General features: G+C 39.1%; 1 protein-coding gene and 1 non-coding gene across 2 annotated transcripts; one reads left to right on the plus strand and one right to left on the minus strand.

Moving 5' to 3' along the window:
• Positions 1–274: 274 nt before the first annotated feature.
• SCAND3 (SCAN domain containing 3) lies at positions 275–17,605 on the minus strand. The gene is made up of 4 exons (XM_054492109.2): positions 16,371–17,605; positions 9,335–9,482; positions 4,669–6,161; positions 275–3,589 (listed from the first exon to the last, which is right to left on the minus strand). Exons 1-4 carry the CDS (start codon positions 16,788–16,790, stop codon positions 1,673–1,675), a joined length of 3,978 nt encoding a protein of 1,325 aa, XP_054348084.2. The 5' UTR covers positions 16,791–17,605; the 3' UTR covers positions 275–1,672.
• A 1,846-nt stretch (positions 17,606–19,451) lies between these two features.
• Positions 19,452–19,523, plus strand: TRNAQ-UUG (transfer RNA glutamine (anticodon UUG)). Its single transcript has one exon. It is a non-coding gene; the product is annotated as a tRNA-Gln (tRNA).
• Positions 19,524–27,095: the final 7,572 nt, after the last annotated feature.

The raw sequence follows: 27,095 nt of genomic DNA on the forward strand, positions 1-27,095 counted from the left end.
CAGACTACTTTAAGTTTTTATAGAAATAAATATAAAATCAACACATTGCTTTTTGAAATTAAAAATAGGAAACACAATACTTTATTCAATCAATAAAACAAATGGTAAAACATTTTAAAATCCCTTAGTTCCAAAATATGGTCAGATAGGAAAGAGGGCATATAATTTGTCGGTGGGAGAAATTAAACCACTGTCTTCTAAATCTATCCACCATTATAAGGTTTTTTTGTTTTTGAAAAGCTGTAAGATTAAAACAAACACACAATAAAACATAATCCAATTAAGGTTACAGGACTAAATATGAACCTTTCCTCTACTTTCAAAGGTTTGGAGGATCCTTGAAACTTTCATTACCAAAAGGTTAAATTATTAGTAACATTCTGAATCACTAAATAGCCTTCCTTTCCTTAACTTTGAATATCACATTTATTTGAAATGAAGCACTTACTGTAAATTGCTACCCTATCTAGGAAAAGATATTTTCTTCATGGATTCTGTCATGTTTTGATGCTAAAGAACCTGTTTTATCTGACTAATTTGCTTTCGATAATTCTAAATGAGTTCACAGACACAAGAGCAGATATTTGTGGCATTTTTCTGAATCATCTCCAAACAAAATAGAGGTTGTTAAATCTAATTGAGGTGCCAATAATTTCTTTGTCCCAGAGCACCTTAAAGGCAATCAGCTGTAGCAAAATCTAGACACCTCCTAACATAAACTTGTCAGTATGGTCCAATCGCCCATCCTTATGAAATCAGAATTTATTGGTCGGGCGCAGCGGGTCACGCCTGTAATCCCAGCACTTTGGGAGGCCGAGGTGGGAGGGTCATCTGACGTCAGGAGTTCAAGACCAGCCTGGCCAACATGGTGAAACCCCATCTCTACTATAAATACAAAAATTAGCCAGCCATGGTGGTGGGTGCCTGTAATCCCAGCTACTCAGAAGACCGAGGCAAAAGAATCACTTGAACCCAGGAGGTGGAGGTTGCAGTAAGCAGAGATTGCACCAATGCACTCCAGCCTGGGCAACAGAGCAAGACCCTGCCTCGAATAAATAAATAAATAAATAAATAAATTTATCAATATGTATCCAAGGCCATAACACCATTACAAAATAAGTGTGCCCTTCCATCCCACTCACACACTTTGTCTAAACATGCACCTACAAAACAAACTTAACACCAACTTCCAACCTAACCACTCTGGATCAGTTTAACAAACTTCATATCCTACTGACCTGTCCCCTGCATTTGAATTCTAAGCCTACCCCTTTGAATTCACTTCCCTTCACTGACCTTGTCTATTTCAAAGAAACCATCTCCCATCCTGAAGTTGTCCTACAATCTTAACATGCTAATGAAATACAATAAGAAGACACAAAATATAAGATCAAATGTTTTAATATTAGAATCAACAGATTTAAAATTATATTTTAATAAATATGACAAATATAAGAGGAAAAATAAAAGAATTATAAAAACTGTACACATTCTTAATTGAAAATATACATATAGGCAACTTATATGGAAAATTGCTGTTTCACTCATAACTTTTCATACTTCCATTAACTGTAACTAGACAGAAAGTTTAAAGTGAAATAGCAAATTCCTCACACTCAATGCTTATATGCATACTTTGAACCAATACCTTACATATCAATATTTAAAGCTTTTAATGTGATAAGTGAGCTTGCTTCTTGCTTGTTAATTTGTCTAATCTAGGTTGGATTGATGACAATGCTACCCTCAGGGGATAATGTATATTTAAACTGTTTCTATGTTTTGTTTTAATAACACTTAAAGTAGAGAATCCGGTCTCACAGAGGTATGTTGAGGGGAATAGAAGCAGCGATTTTAAAGCAATCTCAGCAAGCTCAGGATAGTCATTTTTAGCTTTTATCCAAAATGAAGGAAGTGATGCTGTATTTTCAAAACTGATTTTCAATCCTTCATCGGTAGCCAACTTCAACAACTTATCCTGTAGAGTTACAGTTAAATTTAAGTTATCTTTTGATGAAAGAAATGGATTTTGGATCCACAAATTTCCTATGCGTGGATCTTCTTTTGATGGAAAATAAAATTCAAAACATTCTAACAAATTTGTAAGATGTTCACTGATAACTTTTTGCAGATGTGCAATATCAAGATCATTACCTACTTCATTGATAATTGTTGTTAAATTATGAAACATGTCGTAACAATCTGTAGAAATTCTGTTTTTCCAAGCTTCTAACTTCTGTTTTTGTCCTTCAACTTTATCTGCCATTGAAAAATAAGTTGCATTCTTCCCTTGCATAGAAGCATTAAGATCATTAAAAATACTGAAGATATCAGACAAATAAGCAAGTCTGGCTGTCCAATTCACATCTTTAAAAAGTTGGGACCAAATGGGTTTCTTGCCTTGCAGAAACACTAAGAGTTCATTTCGTATTTCAAACATTCTTGACAGAACTTTTCCCCGTGATAACCACCGTATCTCAGCATGCAGTAACAGTTGCTTATGATCAGCTTCCATATTATCACATAATAAAGAGAATAATCTTGAATTCAATGCATTAGATTTTATATAATTCACAATTTTTACCGTATCATTAAGTACACTATTTAGTTCAGCTGATATTTTTTTCATAGCAAGACTTTCTCGATGAATGAAGCAATGTGTTGTTTTACATTCTGGCGCAAGTTCCTTAATCTGGGTTACCACTTCAGAATGTTTTCCTGTCATTGAAGCTGCACCATCAGAACATACTCCTACACAAAATTTAAATTCCAAACCACATTTGTTAACAATATAATTCTTTACAGCTTCATATAGTTCTGAGCTAGTTGTGTTTGTAGGCAAAGAGGCTGAAAAAAAGAACTCTTCCTTTATATCATCATCATGTTCAAACCTCACATAGACTAAAAGAATTATCATGTTAGCAATATCTCTGCATTCATCAAATTGCAATGAAAAATACTTTGCTAGTTTTATTTGTTCTATGAGTTGATCTTCCATATCATTAGCCAGTTCTTGAATACGTCGAGCTATGGTGTCATTGGAAAGTGGCACCTGAGCTACCTTCTTTGCTGCAGATTCACCCAACATTTCTAAGCAAACTTCTTTGATGCAGTCTTTCACTAGTGTCTCAGCAATTGTGTATGGTGTTTTAGACTTAGCAACCGGAAGTGCTACTTTATACGAAGCCCGCAAAGCACTAATGTTTATATGAGAAACATTGAACACCTGCTTTGGTTGGCTTTTCAATTCACTACTCTTTCTTTCAAAGAATTCTTTAGGTTGTGAACTTATTTCTTTATGTTTTGAATATAAATGTCGCTTAAGCTTTGATGGTTTCATTGCTTCATTAGCCAGTACATCTCCACAAATAATACACTGTGGTTTTAGTACTTCACCATCAATTACAGCTACAAAACCAAACTCAATATATGAAGGATCATATTTCCGAGTGAAACTAGCATGAACTCTTTTGGTTTTCCCTTCTTCAGGATAACTTCTATTGTTAACATTTCTTTTATTACTACTACTGTGTTCAGAAAAGGCATGTCTTTTCTTGACAAAAAAGTCCAGTGAAGCTTGTTTCGCCATCTGAAATTAGGAATAAAAGTAAATAATATGAATTTTACTTTCCTCCTTTAGCTAACAATGTTATATCACAAGTTAAAAACTAGACTTGATTAAAACGAAAAATTATTTTAAAGTTAAGTTATAAAAATAAATAAATGCCTATATTTTCTCAGAGTTTTATACATCTTTGGGTTATGGCTGATAAACAAAACATAAAGTATCACAGGTTGTAATGGGGACCTATTGTGTTTGACTAGTGTGTAACTGCCACCACATGTGACTCACCTTGAGAGTTTAACTATACCTAAATTGGTCTATATCCTATTCAGTAAGATGAGTCCATTAATCATGTGCTTGGATGTTGCAGTAATGTCAATTGTTATAAAGGTTTCTAAATACTTACGCTTAATTTTTATACTTATTTCCTTATGGACTCGCGTTTTTATACCAGTACTGGTCTACTGATCACATGTTGTGTACCACTAGTTTAGGTAATGAGTAAACTCCATATTTCAAAACATTAACCCTACCTCATAAAGCCTACTGATTTTAAATTTTTTTGGTTCTATTTCATGCTCTCCATTTAAATTCCCAAACTGAAGTCTTTCCCAACACAAACCCATATCTTCCAAGCAAATTTATCATCCCCTACCCCTACAAATACTTCTTCACTTGATTTGAAGTGTCCTTTCTTAGCTTACGCCGAACCCAAACTCACATGATTGAAACAGAGAAACACTAAATTCATCTGTTACCAAACTCATTCTCTGTAGAAACATACCAGCATACACACTACTTATTCCCTCCATCTTAGCTTTCTCATTCCCCCAAGAAATGTGTGACATCAAAAAGGAGTAAAAGAGATACTGTTCATCACCCCCAGAATAATAAAAAAGGCAGCATTCAAGGTTACAACTTTACAACTTCCAACTTGGAAAAAAAGAGAAGAAGCATTAAAAGTAATTAGGCCTTCTTTGGGGGAAATATATCCAAGGTAATAAAAATGTGCTTTCATATACCTTGTCACACAACACTTATTCACAGTAAACTGTAATGAGATTCTTCCCCTGCTTTCATCTATGGCAGATATTCAATCTTACCCAATCTCCTACTTTGTCTGGTGAAAATGGTGTCCCTGATGGCTTTAGCATTTTGGAAGGTTTAACAGGCAAACTTCTTTGAATCTCATCATGTTTCCTTTTCTTTGTGCTGGTTTCATAGCAAAGGCTACAAGTTATTTGCCGACCACAGCCCTCAGTTCCATGTTGAGAGGGCACTCCACAAATTGCATGGATATTTCCATCACATGATATACAACTATTAACACCTGTGCATTCTTTTTCACAAACTACACAGGATAAAAATCTTAGCCGGCTTTCAGGAGGGCTTTTTTCAGCCACCTTAGGAGTGACAGAAAGATTTTCTTCAATATCACTACTGTCTGTTCCAGTCTCAATGTTTTCTTCATACTGGGCTCTTAAAGTATTTTCTAACTCTTTGTCAGCCTGATCTAATTCATTTTCTGTATGCAAGCTGGCAACAAGTTCTTCAGTTAGCTGAGAATGGGACAAGCCCAGTTTAGCTTCAGAGCTAAATGCACTTTCACATGGAGTCTGTTGCATGCTTCTGTGATAGGGCTGATTTTGGGACATCTGAATGAACCACAAAAATTCAGCCCAGTGTGATGAGTTGTTAGTTTGCATCCAGGAGAAAATCCTCTTTCGGATATCCTCAGTTTGTTCTGCAGAACTCTGGCTTTGGCAGGTCTGAGACTTCCCATGGACAATTTTCAATTCTGGCCAAATATTACTGAGTTCACTGACAACCTGGCTTGAAAATTCCCTCCCATTGTCAGATTGTAGGACACTGGGTGCTCCAATAACTGTAAATATATCTAAAAGAGCATGTGCAACTTCTGTAGGCGTTTTAGACTTTAATGACCGCAAAAAACTTAACTTTGTACGGAGATCTTGATAATGCAAAATAAATTTGTACTCCCCATCAGGATTCAACTGCATGTCTATAAGATCTACTTGGCATCTTGAACTAACTTCCTTAATTGGTTTTGATGTTAGAACCTTCTTGAGTTTTGAATTTTTCTGTTGGCATGGTTTACAGAGGGTCAGATACAGCATTATAACTTCTTTTGTGATGTTCTTGTATTTCGCTTGTAACTCTTTCTCCATGCGAGTACGTCCACCATGTCCAATGCTGAGATGTGTATTATGCAGAATGTCAAATAAGTCCTCACTGTGTAAGTAATACCGTATTTTATCTGTTTCCCCATTTACAGCCTCAATTAGCTTCTCATTTCCTTGTACAAGGATAACATCAAATCTAGCCAAGCGACGGTAGTCAACTGATTCCTTTTTCGCCTTAGCTTTAGCTTCTTTCACTTCCTTTATCAACTGACAGTACTTTGCTTTAGAAAATATCTTAGTATTATTACTTTTGTTTTCCAGTAACATTGCTAAGCTTCTGAAGAACTTTTCTCTCATGTTTTCTGGTTCAATTTCTGCTTCATTAGTATCTAAGCTACTGAGGTTATCATCACCCATGCTTTGAGACATCATGGAAAACCACAAAAATGACCCTAAAAACAAAGGAAAAAAATCAATTAGAATATTCAAGAATATAATTTAAAATACATATATTGCCAAAGGAGCCAGTAGTGCTTGAGGTAGAAGTAGGGAATATGGACACACAAAAGGGGATTCCATTTTCTTTCTTTTTTGAGACAGAGTCTCACTCTGTTGCCCAGGCTAGAGTGCAGTGGCACAATCTCCACTCACTGCAACTTCTGCCTCCTAGATTCAAACAATTCTCCTACCTCAGCCTCCCGAGTAGCTGGGACTACAGGTGCGCACCATGACACTTGACTAATGTTTTTATTTTTAGTAGAGATGGGGTTTCACCATGTTGGCCAGACTGGTCTTGAACTCCTGGTCTCAAGCAATCTGCCTGCCAGCCTCAGCCTCCCAAAGTGCTAGGATTACAGGCGTGAGTTACTGCACCAGGCCAGGGGGATACCATTTTGATTAAGGAATCCAACCTTGGTGGAATGAAGAGCGTAAATGAAACTCCAGCCAGTAACAAAAAGTTTCACACAATAAAGAGCAGAAAGCCAGGACATGACTTTCCAGAGCAGTTTTCAGGATTGAAGCACTGTTTTATGTAAAATAGGACGCAAATTAACATTTACTTGTTTGTTTACTATGCAAAGACTTTTTTTTTTTTTTTTGTATTTTTAGTAGAGACGGGGTTTCACTGTGTTAGCCAGGATGGTCTCGATCTCCTGACCTCGTGATCTACCCGCCTTGGCCTCCTAAAGTGCTGGGATTGCAGGCGTGAGCCACTGCACCCAGTCCCAGACTTTTTTTTTTTGGAGGAACCTCAGCAAGACAATAATAGATTTTTTTTAAAAATCTCCACACTACACATTTTCTCTTTTATTCAGTCAGGTTAGCTATTACATCAACATTTGAGGAGTAAGTTCCAACCTAATATAGTCATATCAGCTCCCTTTCAGGGCTATTAACTACAAACTCAATACAAATAGCTTCATTACTAATTTTAATAAGAGTAGTGGATGAGTCAAAATCTGTGAAAAATTTCTGATTTAATAAAGTTTATTAAAAGAAATTTCTAGAATACTCATAATAACAGAAACACTAAGAATACTTCAAATTTGGCTAAGTGTTAAGGAAAAAAAACTATTTTGGAAAGAATAAAAAAGAATAACCTGGAATTAGCATAACATCTCTAGATAGTTTTATAGTTGCTTGGAAAAATATTTTCACTCAAGTCAACATCATTTATACTATCAATTTGCATACCAAACAGTGAGACAGAGCAGGGACCCCTCTTAGGGGCCTGTCAGACACCCCTAACCCCAAGCATGGTAATAACAGAAAATCTTGAGTTCCTTCAAGGGAAATTCCAGGCATCTAACTACCTCTAAGAAGTAAATGAGCAACTTGATAAACAAGAAGGTAATACCTTAAAACAACATCCAAAAAAGTTAGTCATGAGATGTTCCCTGTATTAACTAAAGATAGCATCTTAACATATATCCCTAAGTTGTTTTTCAGAAACCCATACCTACACCAAATGGATCCACTGGTCTGAAGACCTCAGATAATGGGGAACTGAGGACTGAACTCCAACCGCTGCTTTGTTCTAAAGTTCTTCCTGTGGGGCCTGGAAGAAGTCACACCCACAAGCCAGAGCTAACCTTCTTTTCTGCTGATCCCAAATTTTTAGACAAAGCTTTGCCTCCTTAACCAATTGCAAATCAGAAATCTTTCAATCTACCTATGACCTGTAAGCCCCTTCTTTGAGATGTCCATCCTACCTTTTTAGGTCAAACTAATGTACAGTGTCCACGTATTGATTTATGACTTTGCTTGTAACCTCTGACTCCCTTCTTTTAAAAAAACTTTACTTGCAAACCATCGGGGAAACTGGGTCTTAATTTTGAGGGGCCCAATTCTCCTTGCTTGACACTCTGCAAATAAATGCCCTCCTTTCTCCTGCTGATGTGGATGTTTGGCTTTCCTGTGCCAGGCAAGTAAACCCCAGTTTGGTTCTGTAGCAGTAATGAACTACTAAATTTAAATCATCTAAAATGTTTATATTTTCTAAAACTAGGTTAAAATTAATAATATGTTACTGTATGGTGTGGCCTCATTTAACTCTCAATTGTTCCAGTAAGGCTTCTTTGATCATGAAATTTAAACTCACAGTGAGTTTTCCTTTCCTGAAAATCATAATCTATTTATAACACAAGTTAGCACTATAGCACCTTTTTCTTTAACTGTTTTATAGGTAGATGCAACAAGACTGTAAGTTTCTAAAGAAACAGAGATCACTTATTTCTCTAGTATCTTTCACATTATCTAACATGTTACTACATATAGTGTTCAATAGAAAATTGTTAATTAACTTTATAATAAAATAACAATAATGGTAAGTGCTATCTCAAAATGTGACTGAAAAAGACCATCGTATGGATAGCATTTCTTTCCATGCTGATTCATTTTGTGCCATGCTATAGAACTAGAAGCAGAGAAGGAAAATAAACAAGAATGAATTAAAAGAAGAAATACAGGGCAATGTCAAGAGAACCAGGAAAATATGAGCCCCAGAAGTTTATAGAATCAATATTAATGTCTAAGAAAATTGTTAGGGCTATAAGAGGAGAAAAACATTGTATCCATTTTACCTAATCCTTTTTAAATGGAAAAGATAGCTGTTCCAGAACCAGGCCAGACTCTGCCTCTACTACACATTATACCAATAACAGACCTTAGAACACTAATAAACATAGACTCCAGAAATTCCATATTCTAAGGTAGAATTTCCAAATAGTATTTCCAATGTATACACAGTCATTATGTGACAAAAATTGTGGTCAGAGGCTACAGCAATGGGACCCATGACTACACTGACAAGTGCTCAGTATTTACATACAGAGGTATCTGATTTATCCACAGGTACTTACTAACTTCATTACAAAGTATCCGTGAAAAATCTTGTGTTCAAGTATTTTTGACATTATTATCTGACTGTTTTAATTCAACTCCCTTAATAACATTACACTATACTGATTGACTTTTCCTTCAACTATTAATACATTCAGTAGAAGCTGAAATGGAATGAGGTTTGATAACTTTCAATACTAGACCCTTCACTCTCCCAAGTCTCACCTTCTTTCTTAGAACTAAATTATTCTCACCTTCTTTCTTAGAACTAAATTATTCTCACCATTATCTTGAAGTGGGTGTGGCTCTGGAGATTCACATTCCATTCTATCTTCCATAGACTGAAGCTGGGTGCCTAAAGACTCCTTTGCGGAATCCAGAGGGGTCCTTTCTTCCATAGAAACTTCCTGCCCATATGTGCCCTGTGAGGCCTGTGGACAAATAGGTGCATTTGGTAAACAATATAAATAATTGTAGTTTGTCATAGCTAAACTTGTATTCTTCCACTAAAATAGAATGTGAGAAGAAAAAAATCAGTCTTTACTGAATTCTTAAGTACAAGATAAAACATGAAGAGAAATGAAAAATGCTGGGACTAATAAAGCCAGAGCCATACAACAGAAACTGATGTCTCTATAGGACAGGAGTTAAAATGCATCCCTTTGGTTTCTGTTTCTGGGAATAACAATGAAAGCACGTTAAAGAAATATCTCCTAAACTGTGATGACTGAAAAAAATTGTAAATGAGTTTCAGTGTAGTTAATTAAAAGTAAATATTGGGCCGGGCACAGTGGCTCATGCCTGTAATCCCAGCACTTTGGGAGGCCGAGGCAGGTGGATCACCTGAGGTCAGGAATTTGAGACCAGCCTGGCCAACATGGCAAAACCCTGTCTCTACTATTAATAATGCAGATTCACCAGGCCTAAGAAAATGTTCAAATTGTTAAAGGATTACAGAGTTATTAATGGTTACACTTACGCTGCTACATCAAGTTGGAAAATGTCCATGGATAGTGAATCCCAAAATTGCACATAAACCAGAATATTCTAAAAGGGAATATCCAACGACATAGGAGGAGATGAAAGCCTACATATTATTAGAATATCACGTTGGGATTTAAGATTCTGTGTCATGCTCCTTTCCTCCAACTTGGATACCACATTATAAATTTATTCTTGCTGGTCATGGTGGCTCATGCCTGCAATCCCAGCATTTTGGGACTAATAAAAGGAGGCCGAGGTGGATGGATCACCTGAGGTCAGGAGTTTGGGACCAGCTTAGCCAACATGGTGAAACCCCATCTCTACTAAAAACACAAAAATTAGCCGGGTGTGGTGGTGCACGCCTGTAGTCCCAGCTACTCAGGAGGCTGAGGCAGGAGGATCACTTGAACTCAGGAGGCAGAGGTTGCAGTGAGTCGAGATTGTGCCACTGCATGACAGAATGAGACTCTGTCTCAAAAAAAAAAAAAAAAATTCTTAAACTGTGCAAAGCACATTTCAAAAAATCATTTTCTCAAAATTCACAAAATGGTTAAGCCAGTTCCCTTTGGTATGTTTTTCCCTTCTCTGAGCTTAATAAGGTATCTTATGTAAATTGCTTTGTATAATATAATAGCATGCATTTCAATTTGTCTAAATCTTTGCATAACTGCCAGAAACAGAATCTGTGAAAGAGAGCCACCTGCTGTTTATAATTAAACAATGTATCAATTCTGTAATGTTAGTATACACAATCCCAGCTTTTGGAGCAACTAAGAAACAAAATATGGATATGGTTCATTGTGCTGAATTATTCACTGACTCTCCCCCACCCCCCCACACCCCCTAAGTACAAACACAAATCTAGCCTCTTGATTCCTCTACTTTTCCACCAGCCGGACTAGACCAAAATGGGTGGGCCTGGTCTTAGAACTGGGAGGAACTCCACTTCTGCCTCTACCACAGAAGTTTGAAGAGTACCTTGGGGGGTGGTAATAAATTACAAAACTGAAGTTACTTCAAACTGGTCATGACAATCATTAGTCTTTCAGTATTCAATTCCTGGGTTTGATTTTTTTTTAATGCTGGAAAGAGGTTGAGTGCAGTAGCTGACATCTGTAATCTCAGCACTTTGGGAGGCTGAGGTGGGAGGATTGCTTGAGCTCAGGAGTTCGAGACCAGCCTGGGCAACATAGTGAAACCTCATCACTGCACAAAATACAAAAAATTAGCCAGGGATGGTAGCACATATCTGTGGTCCCAGCTACTCAAGAGGCTGAGGAGGGAGGATTGCTTGAGCCTGGGAGGTGGAGGTTGCAGTGAGCCAAGATCGTGCCACTGCACTCCAGCCTGGGTGACAGAGTGAGATTCCATCTCAAATAAATAAATAAATGAAAATGCTGGAAAGAAACTTTTGGTTGTAATATGGTAGAGTAAATATTGCTGTGTTCATTAGAAATGCACATATTTCCAATAAATTAGAACACCTAACTTAGAGTGGCACAAACAAATAGGGGTTTATTTTTGTTACATAACAAGAAGTCTAGAAGAAGGTAGTTGCTGGCACCAACTCATTTATCTAACAGTTTTGTCAGGGACCCTAGCTGTCTTCATATTTCTGCTCTATCACTTTTAACACTAGCATTTGGCCTCATGCTTACCATCACTTAATGGTCACAAGATAGCCAGATATCATATTAGTGTTCAAGACTGGAAGTGAGAAAAGGTGAAACTAAACTAATCTCCCCTATCCCATCAGGAAAATAAAAGCTTCCCCAGGAACCTCCTTCCCGAAATATGCTTATTTCTCCCTGGCCAGAATTCTGTTGCATAGTTAACTCTAGAACAAGGAAGCCTGGGAAAGAATTTAACTAGATATACTGCCAGTATGAACAAAACCAACACTTTGTCGGGAAGAAAGAAGGGTAGAATAGACACTGGGTTGGCAGCTAAAAGTGTCTGCCAGTGGTATTTCCCCTGTGGGGGAAATCACACAAAAACAAGAAAAATGAGAAACATTTATACAAACTTGATATTCAACAAGATTAAGAGATATTTATAACTCTGACCACATTAAAAAAACTATCAAACATGATCAGCGTATAACCTGAACAATACTCAAGGGGCTGACCAAACACCAAGTCCTACCAGAAGCTACATTTTTCAACAAAGCTAGAAGGGGAAATTTTAAAGCAAGCTTGTCCACCCTGCAGCCTGCAGGCCACATGCAGCCCAGGACAGTTCTGAATGTGGCCCAACACAATCTTGTAAACTTTCTTAAAGCATTGTAAGATTGTTTTGTGATTTTTTTTTAAGCTCATCAGCAATCGTTAGTGTTAGTGTATTTTAGTGTGGCCCAAGACAATTATTCTTCCAATGTGGCCCAGGGAAGCCAAAAGATTGGATACCCCTATTCTAAAGTAACAGGCATATCTTAAGGGGGGGAAAAACCCCCACAGTATTTGTTATTTAAAGCAAAGGGAAAAGGGTGTGCTGACTAGACATGAGAAACTGCTTATATAGGCATTTGTGCTGCAACATAACATATGAATGTATTAAAAAAACATGCTTTCTGCAAAACTGCAGAAAAGTGACAGGATTTATGGGGAAGATACTGTTAAAGGGTGGACTATTTTAACACCTACACAACTTTGTCACCAGAGCACTATTAAAACTATAACAACTCCCAGCCAGAGCGGTGGCTCACGCCTGTACTCCCAGCACTTTGGGAGGCTGAGGCAGGCGGATCATGAGGTCAAGAGATCGAGACCATCCTGGCCAACATGGTGAAGCCACGTCTCTACTAAAAATACAAAAATTAGCTGGGCGTGGTGGCGCGTGCCTGTAAATCCCAGCTACTTAGGAGGCTGAGGCAGGAGAATCGCTTGAACCAGGGAGGCAGAGGTTGCAGTGAGCCAAGATCCCGCCACTGCACTCCTGCCTGGGGACAGAGTGAGACTCCATCTCAAAAAATAAAAATAAAAATAAAATAAAATAAACACTATAACAACTCTAGTAAAAATATAAGACATTAATAAATCTTACTTTAAGTATAGGATTTTACCTTAGAAAGGTGATGTTATCTTGTTAGAAACAAGTGTGAGGAAAGGGCGAGGCAAGGGTGGAAGGATATAATCATCAAAAATTCAAAGGTGGGCCGGGCACGGTGGCTCACGCCTGTAATCCCAACACTTTGGGAGGCTGAGGTGGGCGGATCACGAGGTCAGGAGATTGAGACCATCCTGGCTAACGGTGAAACCTCGTCTCTACTAAAAATTAGCCGGGCGTGGTGGCGGGCGCCTGTAGTCCCAGCTACTCGGGAGGCTGAGGCAGGAGAATGGCTGAACCCCGGAGGCAGAGCTTGCAGTGAGCCGAGATCGCGCCACTGCACTGCAGCCCAGGGGACAGAGCGAGACTCTGTCTCAAAACAAACAAACAAACAACAACAAAAATTCAAAGGTGGAAAGACATAATCATCAAAAGTCCAAGTGAAGAGGCTTGAACATTTGATGTTATATCCTTCCACCCTTGGATACAGTGATACTACAAGAAACATGATGTGGGTTCCGGTTCGTCATTTTGTTTTTATTTATTTGACACTGGCTTATAAAAAGATACCCAGTGTTTGCTGTTTTAACACTTTCCTTCTTTCATAAAGAAGCTGTTTATATGAGTCCAATTGGGACTTTATGTCATGAAGTGAAATCATGCTGCGTTCTGCATTGTAGTCATTATCTTTTATCTACGCCAACTGCTTCTCTATCATACTTGAAGCAGAAGATAACTGAGAAGTGAAAAGCTCTTGGGAGGCAGCTTGTAGCTTGCGGAACTGCATGTTCTTCTTCCTCCACACCTTCCATTTGTGCCTTAGCAACTAACTTGCAGCTCTTCTGTAGAAAGATCCTGTGTGTCAGATTGCAGCAGCTCCGCATTATCCTCACTAGCAACTTCTTCAAATCCAACCCCTTTGCAAGAGCAATACAACTTGGGTTGGTTTTGCGGAGCTCTTCTGAAGGCTCAAAGGCTTTGGAATCATAAATTAAATCAGGGAGAATTGTATATCACACCCCATGCAAACAGGCTTTTGTGAAATCATTCCAGGCCTCTACAATAATATCAATAATAAGTTTAATGTTGAATCATTTACAGAATTCAAAAAATGTTAGGGCACTGTCACCCCCTGTATAGGCAATCAATATCTTGAATGTTTGCTTTAAATAATAAGCTTTAAAGATTGCAATCACACCATGATCAAGGGGCTGCAGTAAAGAAGTTGTATTGGGAGGTAAAATGAGAGCTGTGATATTTGAGGAAAGCTCAGTGACTACTGGAGGGTGGCTTGGTGTATCGCTGAGAATTACAAGAATTTTAAAAGACAATTTTTTTTATCTTGCAATGCTTTTTTTTTTTTAATCTACAAAAAAAAATCACCCAAAAGATCAGAAAATGTCTGCCCTGTCATCCAGTCTCTCTTGCTAGACCTATAGTAGGCACCAAGGCTAGTCTTTACAATTCATTTTAAAGCTTATAGATTAGCAGAATGATAATCACAGGCTTTAGCTTTAAAATTCCACTGGCATTTGCACCCAGCATCACCATCAGTTGATCCTTTGTAGCCTTAAACCCCACAGTGTGTTTCTAGAGTACTTCCAGTCCTGCTTACTCCATTCGGGATCCATGCACCCAAATTCTTCACATATCCCCTTGAGGGCATCTGCTTCCAATAGAGACTGGTTTCATAAAAACTAAAAATCTGAGCTAGAGGATGGCCTTCCTTACCAATCTAATTTCTTAATGAGGGGAAAATGTCTTTGCAGCTTCTTCATCTGCACTTACAGCCTCGTCTGCACAGACAGTTTAACACTGTGGAAAGTACAGTAGTTCTTGAAGCCACTAAACCAGCCACTACTTCCACTAAATGAAGGCACTTCTGCGGGACTTTCATCTTTTTTTTTCTTAATGTCTCCATACATTGTGAAGGTATTTTCTTTAACTGAGAAAGACTGCATTGGATTGCTTCCTTGTTTGGTATTAAATCCACACACTTAACAAATGCTCCATTTCCTGCATTTCCTTATTCCTTGTTCCAATAGATTTCATAACACTGGCAGTTGTTCCAGCTAGATAATTTTCTTTTATTTTTCCCATCATTGTCTCTAATTGTACATACATTTACTCCTTTATGCCAGTTGCATGACCAATCTCACAGTTTCTTTTCTTTCAAAACACTGTATAGTTTCAAACTTGTCTTCAATTGTTAAAGCTTTTTTTCTTTTATACTCACTAGCAGAAATTTTACCACAAGCACACTTCTATGGCACTTGCAAAACCCTCTGCTTGCTCCTTTTCTGGAATACAAAAAAGTTTAGCAAAAAATACACAAAGATGGGAGGAACAATGTAAATAAGCGCTTCCAAGACAGCCAGAGGAAGGATGTGGGGGCAAATGGGAATTATGTACAGTATTGTATGTATTCAGGACTTGCTGTGCTCAGCTAAATCAGATACTCTGAATTCAGCTACTCCCACCTGGTGGCCCCAAACATCAACTTGCTGGAAAAACTCATACATGAGCCTACACAATTTCAGCATTATACTGACTCACTTCCAGCATACTGACCTCATTTTAAAAGATTTTGCATTCCAGAAACATGCGTTTTTAACAGATCAGACTGTATACATAAAGGGTTCATATTCTGAAAGAGTTCAGATAAATGTATGAATAGTATCACTAAAAAATATAAGAATGTCTGGCAATATCCATAATGTTCTAAAATTACTGTCAAAGAAGGCAAATAAACCCCTTTAGAAACAACTCCACTGTAATGGCAAAAAGCTTTTAAAATTCTTCTAAAAATAATTTTGAGCTCAAAACATTTTACATACCAACTCTAGATACTGAAAAGAACCAAGGAAATCATGCAATTAGTATTTTCATTGTACAGATGAAGACATTAATGTCCCAGAGAAGGTGTGATATGCCCAAGGTTACACAGCTAATTAGTGACAGAGCCTAGATAGCTTCAAAAGACAGTAATTTTTTTTAAAAAATTTACTATTGTATATTTCTTTAATCTCATAGTCACTACATAAAATATATTTTCTACTGGTAAAAAATAGATCACGCTTTTCCATTTGGTTAAATCATTTAATTATTTGTATCATACACAAAAACTGTTATCTCATATGCACGCATCTATTCATCTACACCAGTGATCAAATAATAAATAATGCCCCAAACCAGGGTTTGCAACCACCAGCGCGAAATTACTCCCATTACTCCATTCTGGATCCATGCACCCAAATTCTCCACAGAAGATGGCACCTCCAATTTCTCACCTGCTGTCTAGGTTCATCAAGCTCCCTCTCCAAATCTTCCAGCAAAGTCACCACCTCTTCTCCACTCTCAGGATTATGCTCCCGCACCCAAGACTGGAGCTCCTCAGGCAGGATGGTCAGGAACTGCTCCAGCACCAACAATTCCAGGATCTGCTCCTTGGTATGTATCTCTGGGTTCAGCCACTGACGGCAAAGTTCCCGCAGTTGACTTAGAGCCTCCCTGGGTCCAGGTGTCTCCTGATAGCAGAACTGCCTGAAGTGCTGACGAGAGAGTTCCCTGGTATAAGACAAATTCCTAGGTAGGGCTGATTCCTGATCCCAAGTATGGTCTTCTTCTTTAACCTTTACTTTGATAATCTCCCCTTGTTCTTCTGGAGCCTGGCCAGCCAAGGCTGGGAAGACCCTAGAGACTGCTTCCATCCCGAGCTTAGACAGCTCAGGGAAAGGCTCTCTCCAGTTGGGCTCTAGGCAAATGGGTGATTTTACTTGAACTCCTTTTTTGTTCTTGGTTAGGACAGTTTTTGATGTAAGAAAACACTCAACACAGGACAACTACAGACTCAGTTTAAAAGGACTTGTTTACGTGACAACACAGGGCAGTTACTCGGGCAATTCCATTGAAAGTGAAGTCATCCTCTGAAAAGACCAGAAATAGTGAGCACAGAGCGACTCACTAAAGCTTCAGGGTCACAAATTGAGCGGCAAGATACTTGCGAGACAGAAAACTGAGGTTATGAAGGATACTTTGGCCCTAAATAAAGCCTGGGTGTATGAGCCCAGGCAAGGAAACGAAGATCGGAGCAGCCTGGGCGAGGGCGGAGAGTGAGAGGGGCTCACAAGCTGCCTGGGGAAGAGGCCCGATTGTCGCTGCGCACATGCACCCTTCCCTCGGCTGCAGCTCCCACCTCTGAGGAGCTCAGACCCTGTCGAACCCAGACTAGTGGGTCGAGGGAAACACTCTACAGCTCAGGTGAAGGTTCCGCAGACACACCCGCAGCTGTGCCCGTAGGTTCCGGCCGGGCCCGGTGAGCCACGCTCACTTCCGGTCCGCTCTAGGATTCCAGGTGGTGCAGTCTTCTCACTGGTTGTGCAAACACCTACGGTACCAGTAATTCTGGGGAGGCAAGTACTCTGGAAACTACGGAGAATTAACTCCGGAATTACCTAGTTATCTGGCATCCCGGTGAAAAGAGTTTCACAGTGTGAGTAGTGCTGGAGTAGAGGCTGCTAGTCTGTGTTTTCCTGTCACCATGATAAACCACCGCTGGCACTCAGACCCGTGGTGCTCACCGCAGCGATCTGAAACAAAACAGAGAGGAGCATCCCTAAGGACTACAACGTCAGCGAATCTGTAGGCTCCTCCCCCACCTTTCCTCGTTAATTTCGGGCCACTTTCACCTTTCCCTTTCACCCTAAATCAGGCTTAAAAAGAAATGTAAGAGTTAGTCCATTGTTTCCATTTTACGGATTAGAAAATCAAGACCACCGAGAATGAGCCTCAGTTGTTTAGTCACGGAGCAGAGAGCCGTGACTAAACAACTGTGGGAAACTGGTCCCAGAAATCTAACAAAATCTGGACGGCTGATCAGCGCCTTAGCGAATAACTGGAGTGGAGTAACCAGAACATTCCCTTCAAGCAGTCACTGGGCTCCTCCATACCTCTGGTAGCGCAGAGATGCCCAAGGAATATTTGTTGAATTGCTGCCTGGTTCCCTTCTCCATTCTCTGTTTCCTTCTTCTGTGGTCCTCATGTTGATTTCTCACATTTTGGCATTTCTGAGTAGAGAGTCTTTGAATAATCAGAACATTTCTTTCAGAAATCTCTAAATAAAAAAGAAATCTTACGCTTAGAGTCCGTGAATGGTCTTGAGTAAAATTGTGTATAAAATTTTTGTCTGTGTGCCTGTATCATCTAACTCTGAAAGGATCATTTTCCCAGCCACTTTTGACGTGCTGAACTTATCTTTTGTGTTTCCCCACTAACTATCCTTTGCAATCAGGGATTCTACTACCTTTTTCTCATTCTGCAAGGCAGTGATCTTTGCCATGCTGAGCACAGTAGGCAGTTAACATGGAGTAAGCATGACTTCTAAGTCCTCTACTGACGAGCCTTACTCTTTGTTTTGTTTTGTTTTGTAGATTTGCATTTGTTAACTACTACAACAGTCATAGACACTTATAAAAAAAAGTCAAATATTTAAAAAGTCAACATGGCAAAAAGTGAAGTTTCTTCATCCTCAGTTCCATTCCTCAGAAAAATTGATGCCAAGAGTTTGTTGCATGTACCTCCAACCTATTTTTAAAATGTACATATAAAATTGAGTACAATATTATTATGTACAAATATAACTGAGTCACAATTATAACTCATTATAATTTGCAAAACAAATCATACTAGACTACAATTCATCAAGTTACTGGGCTTTTTTTGTTTGTTTTAAATTTAAATCCTCCCCCAGAAACTGCCAAGCCAACATGTGTTACATGTCTATCCCATTCTTTTTAGTGGCTGTAGAAGAGACTATTTTGATAGATATTGCTAAAAGATCTGCACCCCAGAGGGATGTTTATCATGAGTCTCGCTGAAGTGTGTTAAGATCCTTTCCTTGCGCTGTGCTTTCCAAGGCCTTGGGAAGAGGTTGCTCTGTATGAAACATATTTTGTAAAATTTGCAAAAGTATGCTAGTATAGTGAAAATTAGTTAAGACAGCTGCCTCTCCCTACTCCAGCTTATCCTCAGATACATCATACAGGCCTTAGAGTACCCATAATTTTATGTTGATAACAGCTGTTCTTTTTCTTAAAGAGGGCTTTCTAAATTGTTAAGTTTCAGACCTCACAAATCTGCCCGGTTGATTTCTGGAAGCTAATTTGTGCTCCTAACAAAAGCGCAGGAAAGAGTGAAGAGATCCCCCTGAATTTTATTTTGACAGTTACTCCTTCTTCAGCAACAAAGCGTCAGCTTTCCTGTCAGCGTGAGTCTCACTGAAGCCTGACCTAACTCTTGGATTGGAACTAGAAAGTTTATTATCAAGGAGGTATTAAACCACGACTGTATACACCTATTCCACCCTTGTGGTCGGTCCCATGGTGTAATGGTTAGCACTCTGGACTTTGAATCCAGCAATCCGAGTTCGAATCTCGGTGGGACCTTTCAAAAGTGAACGTTTTACAGTTCCTGGCTTGGCCTCTGAATGTGGGAAAAACTCGTTCCTCCGCTTCCCATCGAATTCTCGTCGAAAACACCTTTGTGGCCGCGTGCACTGTATTGGACTCTCCCCTTCTATCCAAGCATAAAAGTACCAAGCGCTTTCGCCTGGAAGAACGCTTTCAAAGCGTATCAATTTCGCGGGTTTGGAGACAAAGAGGAAGATGCTGCTCTTATCGACTTACGAAAAGCTCCAGCAGCAACGTGGAAACCCAATTCCTGTGATGGAGACAAACGCTTCCTCAAAATTTCCTAGGTTCGAAGCTCTCCTCGCTGCCACAACTAAGTCCTGCGTGTAAAGTGGCTAAGCCTTGGTCTCGGGCGTGTTTTTTTTGTTTTATTTTGTTTTTTTCGCTGTGGACCTTGCGCCCCGGGTTACTTCTCGCCCCTTTTCCCTATCCCCCATCTTGATGAGACAATTCACCCTCATCTGCTTTCTCTAGTCCCCTGTACTTCTTAGTCTCTCCGCTCACCCCGACTGCAACGTCTGGAAATCCCTCCAAAGCCAGCAGCCCCGGAGGGCTCGGGTCCCTGGTATTCACGGCGTCGGGTCTTCAGCTGGAGAGAAAAACTCACCTAGGGACCGGACCCGGGCCTCGCCGCGCCGGGAGCTGGCATTCCCAATTCAGGACTAGACACGGTGGAGGGGCCCTACAACTTGTGTGGGAGACAAGAGATATGGGGTTAAAAAGACCTCTGCCTTTGGCCGTTCGCCTGGCATCTCGCCTCTTCAGCTCCTAGTACCAGGGTGAAAGGAGGGGGCTCCCTGACCGAGTCCTCCCCAGACACTACCAAACACTCGGTCCGAAGCACCCGGGAAACAGTCCCTTGGAGGTGAAGGTCAAGAACAGAAAATGTAGCCGCTATCTTGCCTCCCCTGAACTGTGTGTGTAGACCAGGATTGAATTGGAGATAGAGTTGATGAAACCTGGAAGGTCTGGAAAATTCCTGATAGACACTCATTTAGCTGTTAGAATGAGGTGGGAAATGTGAGGTGGCAAGGTGAGGGAAAGATGTGCTCTAGAGGACAGAGAGGACAAGAACTAAATTAGAAACAAGTGTTTGTGTTTTGTACAAATTAATATCTTCTATGATGTAAGAGACAACCTTTAAATCCAATTATTTATTTTCAGATTTCTTACTTTGACATTTTGATTTTCGCATACATACCAAAAAACCAAGTCGAATCCTACTTTCACCAAGTCCATTAAACCATTAATAATTCATTAGCTCATATTATGAATTACCATTGGTTACACAGAGACTCTGTAACTAAGTTAACAAAATTTATGAAAGCATTATTTTGGCTCCCGTTATGTGTGCTTGATTCTACTTCATATGGTCTGTAATGGTGCCAATTGCAGAGGGAAATAACATTTTCTTGTGGTGTTGCCTTAGCTAGTGTGGCCCCACCTTCTTTCCACTTTGTTGATGTTAGCATGATGAGATCTCACCCAAAGTGTTCTCCCTTTTCCTAATGGACTAACAGCCTCTTCTACCTGTTTGGGATGCTTAAAAGTCCAGCCATCCTTCCACCCAACACCATACCCAGCCTGTGGTGCTGTACGTAATCATTATGATCACATCCATCATCAAACATCCACTTATCCTAGCTCAAACCAGTAACTCAGACTTTATCCCAAGCCTCTAAATTAAGGTAATGGACAAGACCTGATTGGAGATGGTGCCTGCACAACGTGACCCAGAACTGAACAGAAGGCCAAGGAGCAGCTGCTATGAGGAGGCGGAAGCAGCCACCAACACTGGGAGAGGCTGGGAGCATATGTAGATGCTCCCCCTGATGCCTTACATGTTCTGTGGGTCTACCAATTCCTTTAGGAAGCTGAGGAAATTCCCGTGGGTATTTATAAAAACTCCATCCTTGAACAAACTTTAGTTAGGTTCCTCTGAGCCCTCCTCTCAACTAGGTCCCATCCTTGGCTTGTCCAGCCCAATTCAGCAAATAATCCAGTTGAGCCTAGTTTTAGCAAGAATCCTGCTAAGCCAATTCAGTAAGAATTCCTCACCTCAAAATCCTATCAAGTTTCTCTTTTTCCACCCTTGATATCTAACCAAGTTCCTTGTAGTCATTTTCTATCAAATGGTTGTCTTACCCTTACTATTGGCTATAGATCCCCAGCTGTCCCTGATGTACTTGGATCTGAGTTTATTTAATCTCTCTCCCCTATTGCAATTGTCTGGAATAAAGTCTTCCTTGCCTATTTAACTCCATCTGGTACCTTTTTTCTTTGACAGTTTCATCAAAGAATGTATAGGCATATCCTGGGAAAACTTCTTTTCCAAAGAAGATATCCAGCTAAGGATTGAGAATATGATCAGCTGCCCAGAGAAGATGTGTTCAGAATAGAGGACCAAGTAAATTAATGGTAGCTGATTTCCTGAGGAAATTAAAACAGACTTTAAAATCTGTCCATATCAAAAAATGTGTTATACCACATTAACAAGAATGAAGGATGAAAACCATGTGATTATATCCATAGATACAGAAAAAGTATTTGACAAAATTCAACATCCTTTCATCATAAAAACTCTCAAAAGATTAGCTTTATAGAGCCAGAGCAATTAGATAAGAGAAAGACATAAAAGTCATCCTAATAGGAAAGGAATTGAAATTAACTCCATTTGCTGATGACATGATCAGCAAATAGAAAATCCTAAAGATGTCACAGAAAAATTAGAACTGATAAATTCAGTAAAGTTGCAAGATACAAAATCAACATTAAACAATCAGTAGCATTTCTATATAATGATGAACTAACTGAAAAGGAAATTAAGAAAACAATCCCATTTACAAAGCAACAAAAACAAAATAAAATACTTGGGTATAAATTTAACAAAAGAGATGAAAGACCTGTACACTGAAAACTATAAAACTCTGTGATAAAATGACAAAAACACAAATAAATGGAAAATATTCCATGTTCATGAAAGAATTAATATCGTTAAAATGTCTACAATACCCAAAGCTATCTAGAGATGCAATGCAATCCTTGTCAAAACTCCAATGTCATATTTTACATGAATAGAAAAAACAATTCTTAAATTTGTATGGAACCACAAAAGACCTCAAATAGACAAAAAAATCTTGAGCAAAATGAACAAAGCTGGAAGCATCACATTCACTATTTATATCTATTATAAAGTGATTGTAATAAGGCATGGTACTGGCATAGAAACAGACATACTGACCTTTGAAAGATAATAGAAAGCCCAGAAATAAACCCATGTATTTATTGTCGATTGATTTTTGACAAAGGTGCCAAGAACACAAAAAAGGACAGCTTCTTTAATAAATGGTGATGGGAAAACTGGTTATCCCCATGAAGAAGAATAAAATTAGACTTTTATCTTACACCATATATAAAAATCAACTCAAAATTGATTAAAATACAAGACTGGAAGCTATAAACCTATATACTGAAAAAATAAAGAAATAAGGGAAAAGCTCCATGACATTGTCTGGGCAATAATTTTTTTTTTCTTTTTCTTTTTCTTTTTTTTTTTTTGCCTCCAAAGCACAAGCAACAGAAGTTAAAGCAGACAGATGGGATTGCATCAAACTAAGAAGTTTCTGTACTGCAAAGGAAACAAAGTGAAGAGGCAAACCACAGAATGGGAAAACATTTGCAAACCTTATATCTAATAAAGGGTTAATATGCAAAATACATAAGGAATTCAAACAACTAAATAGCAAGAAAACAATCAACTTGATTACAAAATAGGCAAAGGACCTGAACAGACACTTCTCAGAAGAAGATATACAAATGGCAATACATATGAAAAAAAGATGCTCAGCATCACTAAGCATTGAGGAAATGAAAATTAAAGCCACAATATCACTTCACACCCATTAGAATGACTTTTTTTTGCCGGGCGCGGTGGCTCACGCCTCTAATCCCAGCACTTCGGGAGGCTGAGGCGGGCGGATCACCTGAGGTCAGGAGTTCAAGACCAGCCTGGCCACCATGGTGAAACCCTGTCTCTATTAAAAATACAAAAATTAGCCGGGCGTGGTGGTATGCACTTGTAATCCCAGCTACTCGGGAGGCTGAGGCAGGAAAATCGTTTGAACCTGGGAGGCAGAGGTTGCAGTGAGCCGAGATCTCGCCATTGCACTCCAGCCTGGCGAACAAGAGTGAGACTTCGTCTCAAAAAAAACAAAAACTTCTTTTTTTTGGCTTTGTTTTGCTTTTTGTTTTGAGACCGAGCCTGGGTCTGTCGCCCAGGATGGAGTGAAGTGGCAAGATTACGGCTCACTGCAGCCTCAAACTCCTGGGCTCAAGTGATCCCCTTGCGTCGGCTTCCCAATTAGCTGAGACCACAGGCATGCGCCACCACGCCCCGCTGATTTTTATTTATTTTGTAGAGATGGTGGTCTCCCTATGTTGTTAGCCAGGCTGCCCTCAAACACTTGGGTTCGAACTCCTGGGCTCAAGCGATCCTTCCACCTCGGCCTCCCAAGGTGCTGGGATTACAGGCTTGACCCACCACACCTGTAACAATCTTTCATCTTTTTGACAAAATCTTTTTTATAAAAGCCGGCTTTTATCAAAAAGATGAAAGATGATAACAAGCGTTGACAAGGCCATGGAGAACAGACAACTTTTGTACATTGTTGGTGAAAATGTAAAGTAGTACAACCATTATGGAAAATAGTATATAGATACCTCAAAAACTAAAAATAAAATTACCTTATGATCCAGCAGTCCCACATCTAGGAATATATCCTAAGGAATTGAAATCAATATATGAAAGAAATATCTGTACTCTCATGTTCATTGCAGTTAATAGCCAAGACATGGAATAAACCTAAGTGTCCATCATCAGATGGATATATAAAGAAAATGTGCAAGGCCGGGAACGGTGGCTCAAGCCTGTAATCCCAGCATTTTGGGAGGCCGAGGCGGGTGGATCACCTGAGATCAGTAGTTTCAGACCAGCCTGGCCAATGGGGTGAAACCCCGTTTCTACTAAAAATGCAAAAATTAGCTGGGCATGATGGCACATGCTTGTAATCCCAGCTATTTGGGAGGCTGAGGCAGAAGAATCGCTTGAACCTGGGAGGCAGAGGTTGCAGTGAGATGAGACGGCGCCATTGCATTCCAGCCTGGGCGACGAGAGCAAAACAAAAAAAAAAAAAAAAGAGGAAGAAAATGTGCTATATATACAATGAAATACTATTCAGACTTTAAAAAAAAAGAAATTCTGTCATTTTTCACAATGTGGATTAACCTGGAGGACATTATGCTAAGAGAAATAGCCAGACCCAAAAAGAAAAATACTTCATGATCTCACTTATATGTGGAATCTAAAAAAAAAAGTTGAACTCGTAGAAATAGAGAGATTAGAATAATGGTTACCAGATGTTACAGGATGGGGTGGGAGTTGGGGAAGGAATAGAGTTGTTAGTCAAAGTGGTACAAAGTTTCAGATAGACAAGAGGAATGTTTTGAGATCTATTGCACAGTAGGGTGGCTATAGACAATAATTTAAAAAGTGAAATTAAATTAAAAAAACAAAACAAAACCTGTCCAAGTTATGAGATGTGTACCTGGGAACATCGAAGATAGAAACTGGCCAGAAGCAGTAATCCCATGCCTGCAATCCCAGCATTTTGAGAGGCTGAGAGGGTCAGGTCAAACCTAGGAGTTCAAGACCAGATTGGGCAACATGGTGAAACCCCGTCACCACCAAAAAAAAAAAAAAAAAAGCAGTCCCAGCCACTCCAGAGGCTGAGGTGGGAGGATCGCTTTAGTCTGGGAGGTGGAGGATCAGCCACTGCACTTCAGTCCGGGTGACAGAGCAAAACCCAGTCTCAAAAAAAAGAAGAAGAGGACAAGGAGGAAGAAGAAAGCAGTTTTCCTGAGGCAAACATTTACAGAAACAAAGAAAATTCTAGGCCAGGTGCAGTGGCTCACACCAATAATCCCAGCACTTTGGGAGGCCGAAACGGGCGGATCACCTGAGGTCAGGAATTCAGACCAGCTAGGCCAACATGGTGAGACCCCGTCTCTACTAAAAATACAAAAATTAGCTGGGCTTGGTGGCACGTGCCTGTAGTCCCTGCTACTCGGGAGGCTGAGGCAGGAGGATCGCATGAACCCAGGAGGTGGAGATTGCAGTAAGCCGAGATCACACAACTGCACTCCAGCCTGGGCAACAAGAGCGAAACTCGGTCTCAAAAAAAAAAAAAAAAGAAAAAGAAATAAAGAAAAACAAAATTCTAGATGAATGGATATAACATGTAGATACTTCAGCCATGTACAAGCCTTAAGACCAACATAGGAAACATCTGAATACTTTATTAAATCACAGATTCAAGAACATCCCATCCCCCACTGCCCCGCCACTGAGGTTATAATGCAATAGATCATGATTGAGGCCCAGAATTCTTCATTCATAACACTCACTTTGGGTCATTCTGATGTAACAGCCCAGAGGAGGGTGAGAGGAACAAGAATTTCAGTCATTACTGGTTAAGAGTATAAACTAATAAAATCCTTTTGGAGGGCCATTTGGCAATATCTATAAATATTTTAAATGAGTGTATCCTAAGACACAGCAAACTCACTTTTAAAAATTTATATTGCAGTATTACAGATATACACATTCAAAATCATTACTGGTTAAGAGTGTAAACTAATAAAATCCTTTTGGAGGGCCATTTGGCAATATCTATAAATATTTTAAATGAGTATGTCCTAAGACACAGCAAACTCACTTTTAAAAATTTATATTGCAGTATTACAGATATACACATTCAAAATTTTATGTATGTATATATAAAGTTATTTGTTGCAGCATAGTTTATAATAGCAAAAGATACAGAAAACCCAAATTGTCCAGTAGAGAACTGGTTAAATAATATATGGTAAAGTATGCATTGGGATAAAATGCATACTTAAAAAAGAATAAGCTTTCACTTTTTGTGATGATAGGGAAAGCTCTCCAGGATATATTGGTTAGGGAAATGGGGCAGGATAAGGAACAATATTCATAGTATGTTGTCATTTGTTATTTTTTTGAGATAAAAATAGAAATATATATGTTATGTAATATATATTCATATGTGCTTAGTATAATCTTGGAAAGAATTAACAACAGTGGTTATCAGTAAAGAATGTAATTAGGTGGTTGGGGAATAATTATGGGTGGGTGCAAGATTTTATATAGCTTTATAATTTTGGAATCATGTGAATGCAGTGCCTATTCAAAAACTTAAATAAAATAAATAAAATAAAAAATATATATTTTTTTCTCCGAAGGCCCGTGATGGAAATCACAAGTAGAAACTATTCAATATGGACATTCCTCTCTGTCTTGCTTATGGAGGCATCTTTAGATATAACTGGGAATGTCGTATGGAGTATATTTTTCAGCTTTGTCACATCTCTAAGCAGAGACAAATCCTCCTCAAAGCTAGAGATCAGCAGACAGTAATGGTTAAGTATTTTGTTGGGGGAGGGCACTTTAAAGTTAGCAAACAGTAAAAATTT

The sequence above is a fragment of the Pongo pygmaeus genome, chromosome 5, assembly GCF_028885625.2.
Source record: "Pongo pygmaeus isolate AG05252 chromosome 5, NHGRI_mPonPyg2-v2.0_pri, whole genome shotgun sequence".
Taxonomy (NCBI): Eukaryota; Metazoa; Chordata; class Mammalia; order Primates; family Hominidae; genus Pongo; species Pongo pygmaeus.

Excerpts from the sequence above, each read along its gene's own strand:
- SCAND3 (XM_054492109.2), bottom strand. The coding sequence starts at position 16,790 with ATGGAAGCAGTCTCTAGGGTCTTCCCAGCCTTGGCTGGCCAGGCTCCA. Across the intron at positions 9,483-16,370 it reads TTGATGAACCTAGACAGCAG|GCCTCACAGGGCACATATGG; the intron begins GTGAGAAATTGG and ends ATTTGTCCACAG. Across the intron at positions 6,162-9,334 it reads ACACCCACTTCAAGATAATG|GGTCATTTTTGTGGTTTTCC; the intron begins GTGAGAATAATT and ends CTTTGTTTTTAG.